This window comes from Impatiens glandulifera, chromosome 8 (assembly GCF_907164915.1).
Source record: "Impatiens glandulifera chromosome 8, dImpGla2.1, whole genome shotgun sequence".
Classification (NCBI taxonomy): Eukaryota; Viridiplantae; Streptophyta; class Magnoliopsida; order Ericales; family Balsaminaceae; genus Impatiens; species Impatiens glandulifera.
Window position 1 is genome coordinate 8,603,107 of NC_061869.1, and position 10,547 is coordinate 8,613,653.

The 10,547-nt window shown below is 30.8% G+C and overlaps 1 protein-coding gene across 1 annotated transcript; it reads left to right on the top strand.

The window, feature by feature from the left end:
* The first annotated feature begins 7,511 nt into the window (after positions 1-7,511).
* Positions 7,512-10,547, top strand: LOC124911519 (protein DETOXIFICATION 40-like). Its single transcript, XM_047452018.1, has 7 exons — positions 7,512-7,827; positions 8,522-9,153; positions 9,224-9,280; positions 9,358-9,596; positions 9,726-9,844; positions 10,192-10,278; positions 10,345-10,547. The coding sequence occupies exons 1-7, from the start codon at positions 7,525-7,527 to the stop codon at positions 10,417-10,419; spliced, it is 1,512 nt and encodes a 503-aa protein (XP_047307974.1). The 5' UTR covers positions 7,512-7,524; the 3' UTR covers positions 10,420-10,547.

Consider the following 10,547-nt stretch of genomic DNA (forward strand, 5'->3'; position numbering starts at 1 on the left):
ATAAATTGATTTTTTTTCAAGAAATTAAGAAATTATGTCACATTTTTACCGTAATATATTTTTTTCCGGGATGAGCTGAACATAGATCCACTTCTATGTTTGATATTATTCACCTTATTCAAATCGTTAATGTTATGTGTTTGATACATTTAATCTTTTTAACTTATATTTTTTAATTGATTCAAATATTTATACAATTTATTTGCCTCACCAGAGTGTTCAGGTAAAAATAGTCACTTAAAAAACCAAAATATCATTGGTTCGATTTTCATATGAAAATGAAGAACCATGACTATGAGGTATCATGATAGTTTTTCCGTTTTTTAAAAACTTTCATTATGTTTGATTTTATTATACCATAGAACTTATTTCTTAAAACTATGTTAACTTATTATATAATCGTAATGTAAGCGCAATTCTGTAAACATTAAAAATCTACACTTTAATTTATAAAATAAAAATAATTATTTTGAATTATTTTTTAAATAAAAAAAATCAAAATAATTAACCCATGGTCAAAAATCTATTTAAAACAATTAATTATGATTAATTAATGTGTTAATTATGATTAATTAATCAAATTAATTAAGAGTTAAGCCCAAAATAAAAAAATAAAATTATTTGAAATAAATGTTCTACTCATAATATCTCAAAATAGTTTTAGAAAATTTATTGACAAAAATAAATAATTTTAATGAATTGTTATATGTATTTCATCTAAAGAGAATTATTTATTTAAATCTTAGAAGTATACAAAAATAAAATAAAATAATTTGATAAAATATTTGTAATATTTATTTTAATATTTATTTTAATATTTTGTGTATTTGAAAAGATCAAATTTAAAGTCAAAAGGGTGAAAGAAAAATCAATTTTAAATAAACACTTAAGGTTTTAAATAAATAAATAAATAATATAAATATGTAATCGGGTGTAGCCGAAAACAGATGAATCTGTTGCAGCAGGAGCTGCGTCCATTGGATGGACGCTGAAAACTCATCCAACGCTCTAGGAGCTTCCACACAGTCGATTGTAGCCGAGCTGAAGCGCGCCCGGGTCGCAGCAAATGAAGAGATAGACTGTTAGCCGGAACGATAACGGAACAATAGACGCCAACGACGTCAAGACGGAACGCCAAAACACGCCTAAAACGACATTGTTTTGGCCTCCGATCATCTTCCTCATCGCGATGCCGCGAAGATAAGGATGAAGAACACAAATCAATTTTGGATTTTTGGAACTCAGTCATTTATTGATGGTTTTGACGGATTCAAAAGCCATAATGATCACCCTACGATGATGATCATTCTCCCTGCAACCGTAGGCTTCGTCACTGCTTACTCCGACGAGTTGACTCAAGAACAACCAATATACATTAAATGTATTTTGGCTGATTCAAGTCATTAGGCTCTCCCAACCGACTTAGGAGTAGTATAAATATCATCCTCAAGTCATACCGAAGATAACAAACCAACATAGCACCCTTAAATCAAAGAAAATCAAAATTCGTCATTAAAGCTTCAAAGCTTTGGATTTTTCGAATTTTCTGTTTAAGCACTCGAAGCTCAGACATGTGCATCCAGAAAGTTTCCATAAGGATCAAAGAGTGCTCCAATCCGTGGTAAGGTTCCAATCATCCTCGAATTCATATTAATAGTTTGAATTTAAAAATTTTATTTCAAATTACAAAAGCTTGTATGCTTACTGTTTATGTGATTTTATGATTAAATATTGATCCTATGATCATTTAGAAACTATCCATATATGATAGAATCGATAAATCAATTGAAACTAGGGGTGAGCATAATATGGGTTTACCCAAACCCAAAATATTAATTTGGGTTGGTTAATATGGGTTGGGTTGAGTATGGGTTGGGTTGAGTATGAGTTGAGTTTAATTTGGGTTAGGGTTACCCAAATTACCCAAATTATATAAGTTTAGTTTAATTCTCTATTATTAATCCAATATAAACTAATCATCTTCCAACTTTAAGTCGAACACGTTTTTGACATGTTTAACATATTTTTCATACGTTTAACAAGTTTTGCACACATCTAACGCGTTTTTAATATTTTAAACACGTTTCACTTATAACATGTTTTTCACACGTTTAACACGTTTAACACATTTTTCATACGTTTAACATGTTTTTCACTCGTTTTCACATTTTTGACACGTTTTCACGTTTTTGACACGTTTAACACGTTTTCACGTTGTTGACACGTTTAACACGTTTTTGACATATTTAACACATATTCACATTAATAACACGTTTTTCACGTTTTTGCACGTTAAACACGTTTTTGACATGTTTAATACGTTTAACGCATTTTTGACAAGTTTAACACGTTTTTTACGTTTTTGACACGTTTAACACGTTTTTAACATATTTAATACGTTAACACGTTTTTTTTATAAATTTAACACGATTTTCACGTTTTTGGCACGTTTAACACGTTTTTGATAAGTTTAACACGATTTTCACGGTTTTGGCACGTTTAACACGTTTTTGACATTTTAACACGTTTTTGACATTTTAACACGTTTTTGATATGTTTAACACGTTTTTCACACGTCTAACACGTTTTTCATATTTTTATCACGTTTTCACACTTAAAACATGTTTTTTACACGTTTAACACGTTTTTATGTTTTTGGCACGTTTAACAAGTTCTTGACATGTTTACACGTTTTCATACTAATAACACGTTTTTGTCATGTTTAACATGTTTTTGACATTTTTAATACGTTTAACGCGTTTTTGACAAATATAACACGTTTTTAGCACGTTTAACACGTTTTTAACATAACTAACACGTTTTTGATAAGTTTAACACGGTTTTCACGTTTTTGGCACGTTTTTGATATATTTAACACGTTTTCACACGTTTAACACGTTTTTCATACATTAAATATGTTTTCACGTTTTTGGCATGTTAAACACGTTTTTGACATATTTGACACGTTTTCACACATTAACACATTTTTCACATTTTGGTACGTTTAATACGTTTTTGACATGTTTAACATGTTTTTCACATTCTTAACACGTTTAACATGTTTGTAACATGTTTAATACGTTTGTAACATGTTTAACACGTTTTTGGCACGTTTAACACGTTTTTGACATTTTAACACGTTTTACACATTTAACATATTTTTTTGCACGTTAACACGTTTTGATAAGTTTTAACACGTTTTGTCACGTTTAACACGTTTGACATTAAACGTGTCAAAAATGTGAAAAACATGTTAAATGTGTCAAAAACGTGTTAAACGTATCAAAATGTGCCAAAAACGAGGAAAACGTGTTAAACGTGCCAAAAACGTAGAATATGTGTCAAAACGTGTTAAACGTGTCAAAAACATGAAAAACGTGTAAAAACATGTTAAACATGTTACAAACGTGTTAAACATGTTACAAACGTGTTAAACGTGTTAATAATGTGAAAAATGTGAAAAACATGTTAAACATGTTACAAACGTGTTAAACGTGTTAATAATGTGAAAAATGTGAAAAACATGTTAAACATGTCAAAAAGTGTTAAACGTGCCAAAACGTGAAAAATGTGTCAAAGTGTGTTAAATGTGTCGTAATCGTAAAAAATGTGTCAAACGTGTTAAAAACGTGTTAAACATGTCAAAACATGAAAATACTGTCCAACGTGTCAAATGCGTTAAACGTGTTGAATGTGTGAAAACGCATTAAACGTGTCGAAAACGCATTAAACGTGTCGAACACATCTCAAAACGTCTCAAAACGTGTCAAAAACGTGTTAAACGTCTCAAAACGTGGTAAACGAGTTAAACGTGTCAAAACGTGTTAAACGTGTCAAAACGTGTTAAACGTGCCAAAAATGTGAAAAACGTGTGAAATGTGTCAATAATGTGAAAAACGTATTAAACGTGTCAAAACGTGTCAAAAACGTGGAAAACGTGTTAAACGTGTCAAAAATGTGTCAAAATGTTTTTAACGTGTCGAAAACGTGAAAAAAAATGTCAAAACGTGTCAAAACGTGTCAAACGTGCCAAAAACATGTTAAGCATGTTAAAAACGTGTTAAACATGCCAAAAACATGAAAAACGTGTTCAACGTGTCAAAAATGTGTTAAACGTGCCAAAAGCGTGTTAAACGTGTCAAAAACGTGTTAAACGTGTGAAAAACGTATTAAAAATGTCAAAAACGTGTTAAATGTGTTAAAACGTGTTAAACGTGCCAAAAATGTCTCAAAATGTTTTTAACGTGTCGAAAACGTGTCAAACGTGTCAAAAACGTGTCAAACGTGCCAAAAACGTGTTAAACGTGTTAAAAACGTGTTAAACATGCCAAAAACATGAAAAATGTGTTCAACGTGTCAAAAATGTGTTAAACGTGCCAAAAACGTGTTAAACGTGTCAAAAACGTGTTAAACGTGTGAAAAACGTATTAAAAATGTCAAAAACGTGTTAAACGAATAAAAATGTGTTAAATGAGTCAAATACATGTTAAATAAAAAAATAAAAAATAAATAATTTGGGTTACCCAACTCATACTCAACCCAACACATACCCAACCCATATTAGTAAATAATATGGGTTGAATTATGGGTTGGGTAAATTTAATTTGGGTTGAATATGGGTTGGGTAATACGGGTTGGGTTTACCCGTTTGCTCACCCCTAATTGAAACCCAAAAAGCTTCCCAACATGATTTTAATGATGTTGAGCAACCAATTGCAACATGTTTGATCTATCCCGACCATGTTGATTATAATAAAAAAATTCAAAATAAAATGAAAATTTTGATTTATTGAATTGGTCAAAACGAACAACAAGTATTCTTGTTTTGGTACCAGTTAAGTATATATGTTATAAGAAAGCTATTGGATAACTCCTTTCACTTCAAAACATCCTTAAAATTAAAAACCCAATTTTTGATAAAAAAAAATTGTTTTGAACAAATTGATCATCATCTAGATCGATCCATACCTTGAGATGATGATCAACATGTTCTTGAGAGCTTTGTGAATCTACCCAAACTCTTGGATCAAAAAATCGGAGCTAAAAAAACTAATTTAAAAAATGAATATTTGTGTTCTTGAGGACCGAGGCCTTGCGAGCCTAGGACCGAGATATTCGACCGAGGATCCTCGGTCTAGACCGAGACCCAAGGACAGAGAAAATCAACCTAAGATCGAGACCAAGTACCGATGTTCTTGAGCTAGGAACGAGACCTAGGACCGATGTTCTTGAGCTAGGATCGATGAAATTCGAACCTAGGACCGATAGGTTTGACTTGAGACCAAGATCTCCTAGATCTAGGACCGAGAAACCTAGCCCAGGCTAGTCCATGACTCCATGACTGATAGGTTTTTACACATAGACCGACAAGATCAGTTAAGGACCGATAGTCCTTAGTACCTTGACCGAGAGACTCTGGTACTCAGACCGATAGATCCCAAGCCCAGGCCGAGGGTCTCTGGACCTCAACCGATAAAATCTGACCCAAGCCTTAGGAGCCTATTTAGTTTCATTTTTCAAAATTCAAAATTATTTTTGTAAGTTTTTACTTTAAATCATTTTCTAAAAATCCCAAAAAATTAGAAAATGTGTTTTAAATATTTGTGGGATATTTCCACAAAAATATTTCAATAAGAGCTTGTTTGTGTTTATTTCTAAACCATAATGCCTTTAAAAATGACTAATATTATTTAGGTATTTCCAAAATAGTTATCATCCGCAACATATACCAACATTTAAATATTGATGTTTCAATATTTTAAATAACGTTAAAACCTAAATGCATGACTAGGCCCAGAAAAATAATTGGTTAAAACTAAAAGATATAACCGATTTTCAAAAGCCAACTTTATATATAGAGACCGTCTTCGGACAGGTACGGAGGATGAAGTGCGAAAGTTCTTTTCCGAGTATCATCAAACTTCGAACCAAAAACAAAATTCTGATATAAAGAACGTTTGTACACGTACACTTTTTTTATTAATAATATTTTCTTAAATTAATTGTGATTAATTAATTTAAATTGAATTTCAAATCAATGTGTTATTTGATTATAACAAATTTCCATATTATTACAATTTGAAAAAAATAAATAATTATATTTACATAATTCATTTTAAAAACGATCTAAGTACTTGTCAATTTTTTTATAAAATTAATGTTTTGTTTTAAAAAATGTTTAACACGCAAACCAATGTTGAAACCATATAATCTCATGCCACTCCAGATCTCCAATATTAACACGTGTACTTCAAATAGGTATTAAACTAATGAAAGAATTTTCCCGGTTACAAATTCAAACCAGTGTTTTAATTGAAAATAATGGTAATGGCAGATAACTTTCTGTGAAAGAGATTTAAAATGAATTAATTAAAATCATATAATCCTATCGTAGAGACAAGAGATGGCGTTGATCTTATGTCTTGTTGTGTGCTAATGAGTCAGCAATCAATTCATTAATGTATCAAAAAGTTAATTAATTTGGAATCTTAACCTACTACTTAAGAATTTAGATATTTTCACTTTAACATGTAGGACTAGTTTGATTGAACTTAAAATATGAATAAAGTAATATTATAATAATAAACTATAGCGTATAAATAAAATCAAATAATGAACATTTAGTGAATACTCTAAATAATTTTAAAATATAATAAAAAATTTAAGCGATTAAATGTATCAAATACACCCAACAATACGTATTTGAATAAGTCGGATACTATTAAATGAATTTGAAGCTTTACTGACAAGCTCAAACATATAACTAACGTTCAAAATTATTAAAGAAATTAACACAATATTTAAACATTGTAAAAAAAAAATTCTGTAAATTTTTTTTTAGTCATCTAAAACAATTCTTAAAGGAATGAAGTCATCTCATTATTCAAATTATCTTACTATCTTTTACAATATTCTACAATATTAACTACATTTGATTTATTACTATTTAAGTCAAGTATTATAATCCAAATAAATCAAGTTTTTCATCAAGCAATATTATTTGGAAAGTTTAAATTAATAAGAACCTGATATATATGAATATAAGTTAAGCCAGCTGTAAATAAAAATTTGTATAATTAATTAAAAGCATTGATTTTACATTTTTCATTCTAAGTCCAAATTAGTAATTTAAAGTTTTAATACGAATTAGAATATAATAGATTTAGATTGGATTAATTATATTTTTATAATCTAATTTAATATTTTTTTTTATCTTTCTTTAATATATATATTTTTTATTTTACTAATTAGTATTTAGTATGTTTACTTATTTTTTATTTTCTCTTACAGTATGTTATAATTATCATTTATCTATAATAATATTTATCTAAATTTATGAAGTATATTTTTAATCACAATTATTTAATTGACTAAAAATATGATTAATAAAAAATAAAATAATCTTTTTTCTTTCTATAATATAGATAATGATAATCCAATATATATATATATATATATATAACATTTTTTTCACCAAACTAAACTTTTACTAATCTCTAAAAAAAAAAAACATAGAAAGAGAAAATGGGTTCAGTGGTGGAGTCGAGGTCGGAGTCAGTTGGTGAGCCGCGCCGATCAAGCGGCAGCTCTGAGCTAGAGAGAGTGCTTTCGGACAGGCAGTTAAAACCCTGGAAACGTGTTGTGGTGGCAGCTGGAATCGAGCTGAGGCTCCTGTTCAAGTTGGCGGCTCCAACGGTAATGATGTATCTAATAAACAACGCCATGTCAATGTCGAGCCGAATATATTCCGGCCACCTCGGCAATCTTCAGCTTGCCGCCGCCTCTCTTGGCAACAATGGAATTCAACTATTTGCTTATGGCCTTATGGTAATTTCTCTTCTTTTTTATTTTTTTTTTATTTTTTTGGTTTTTTATACGAACAAATCGATCGATCGGATCGATTTGGTAAAATCGGTAGTTGGATATTTGAGGGCAAGGCCGATCCTGGGGTAAGTCCAGAAAGACCCGGGCAGGTCAGCCCACTCCCAATGCAACTCATTTCCTAAAACATTATGAAATATAAACATTAAGAAATATAGTGTTTTTTTAAACATAAAATATTGTAGTAGAGTGATTGATGACAAATTTAAAAATATTATTCGGTTTGAGTTCAAATCTCACCAAAACAATTTTTTTATCAAAATGTTAAAAATTTCAACTTTTTCTTCGTGGGGTTGGAAATTGGGATAGCCCAAAACCCATGACCGACTCTATTTTGAGAGTGAATGAGAAGAAAAAATGATTGAGAAAAGTCAAAAAAAATCAATCAAGAATTTCTCATAATTGAGCTATATCAATTATAAAAATAAGTGATAAATTAATATTTCTAGTATAATTTATATTCGTTTTAATGTTGGAAGGAAAGTTACTTAACATTTTACACTTATTTTATTATTTTTGTTTTAAAATTAATAATAAATACAATATTTGCTAAACATAGTCATTTAATTAGTATTGTTTTTGGTTCTTGTCTGTTTTTTTAACTCTGAACCGGGACATAAAAAACCGGATCAATGAGCAGCTAGGAATGGGCAGTGCGGTAGAAACTCTCTGCGGCCAAGCCTACGGTGCCCACAGGTATGAGATGTTAGGGATCTACTTTCAACGGGCAGTGATCGTCCTTACCACAACCGCCATTCCTCTTACGGTGGTCTACGCTCTATCCAAACAAATCCTCTTATTAATCGGCGAACCAAAGTCGGTTGCATCAGAAGCTTCTATATACGTTTACGGTTTAATCCCACAAATTTACGCTTATGCCATCAACTTCCCAATTCAAAAATTTCTACAATCACAAAGCATTGTGGGTCCCAGTGCTTACATATCAGCTGCCACGTTGGCATTCCACGTGTTGCTGACCTGGTTTGTTGTGTATAAATTTGGGCTGGGCCTTATTGGGGCTTCAATTGTATTAAGTGTTTCTTGGTGGATAATTGTGTTAGCCCAATTTGGATATATCTTGATAAGCCCACGTTGTAAGACTACTTGGACCGGGTTTAAATGGGAGGCTTTCTCCGGTTTATGGGATTTTGTTAAGTTATCTGCCGGTTCAGCTGTTATGCTCTGTTTGGAAACTTGGTATATGCAGTTATTGATTCTCATTGCTGGTTGGCTTGAGGACCCTGAACTTTCTCTTGATGCCCTATCTGTTTGGTACAATTTAATAAATAATTTTTAAAAATTAAATTAATTTAATTCTAATTTTTAAAATTATTTTGGGCAGTATGTTGGTAAATGGGTTGATGTTTATGATATCAGTGGGCTTCAATGCAGCAGCTAGGTACAATCTTTGTAAATTAAAGAAATAATAATTATTATTAATTATTTGAATTTGAATATTTGAATTGAATTGTGTAGTGTAAGGGTGGGGAATGAACTAGGAGCTGGTAACCCAAAAGCAGCTGCATTTTCTGTTTTGGTGGTTACTTTGGTTTCACTTGTATTTTCGGTTATTGGAGCATGTGTCGTCATGGCGTTACGCAATGTCATCAGCTACGCGTTCACAGAAGGGGAGACAGTCGCGAAAGCAGTGTCCGAGCTCTGTCCTTATCTAGCCGTCACTCTTATTCTTAACGGGATTCAACCAGTGTTATCGGGTATGTCTAGATTTATGTATTTTCGTTACAACTTTATTAACTCAAATTTCTAATGGTTTTTAGGAATTTGTTTGATTTTTTTTCTTGGATGTTTTGTTTATAAATTAATGTTGTGGATGAAAAATGAAGGTGTCGCGGTTGGATGTGGATGGCAATCGTTTGTAGCGTATGTAAACGTGGGATGCTATTACATTATAGGGATTCCACTTGGTATTTTCTTAGGATTTAAACTTGATCTAGGCACCAAGGTATGTATTCTTTTATGAAAACACTTTTGGAGTTAAAGTTGTGTCAAATTGTCTAATTAAACTAGGTTTCATAACATTATTAAAAATTGTTTTTAAATAGAATATATGATAGATAAATATAAATAAAAAGTATCTAAACCAAATACCCATTGGCCAACAAGAATATGAAACAAGATCAAATAAAACTTTTCTTTTTGGCTAATAGTTAAAATTACTTTATTATCTCAAGATTGTAATTTAGATACATCTGTCTAACAAATTTGTGACACTTTATATAGCCATGTATGCAAATATTGGAAATTTCAATAGTAGATGTTTGATTTGATTTAGTTTGATTATACGTCTAGGGAATATGGTCGGGAATGATAGGAGGGACGCTAATGCAAACATTGATCTTGATTTGGGTAACTTTTCGAAATGACTGGAATAAAGAGGTAAAATCCAACTATATATTCTTCTCGAATTTGGTTACTTTCGTATATAACTGAAAATATTCACAGGTGGAGAAAGCCAAAACTCGTTTAGACAAATGGAAAGACAATAGAGAGCCCCTTCTCAAGAAAGACACTTCTTAGGTTGCCAAAGAGAGTTCATAAGAGTAATACAAAACACCCTCTCTATTATCTTTCAAGATTTCGATGTTGCTTTTCGTTGTAATAACTTTTTTCTATTATTGCAATCTTTTGCGTGTAATTTTATTGCA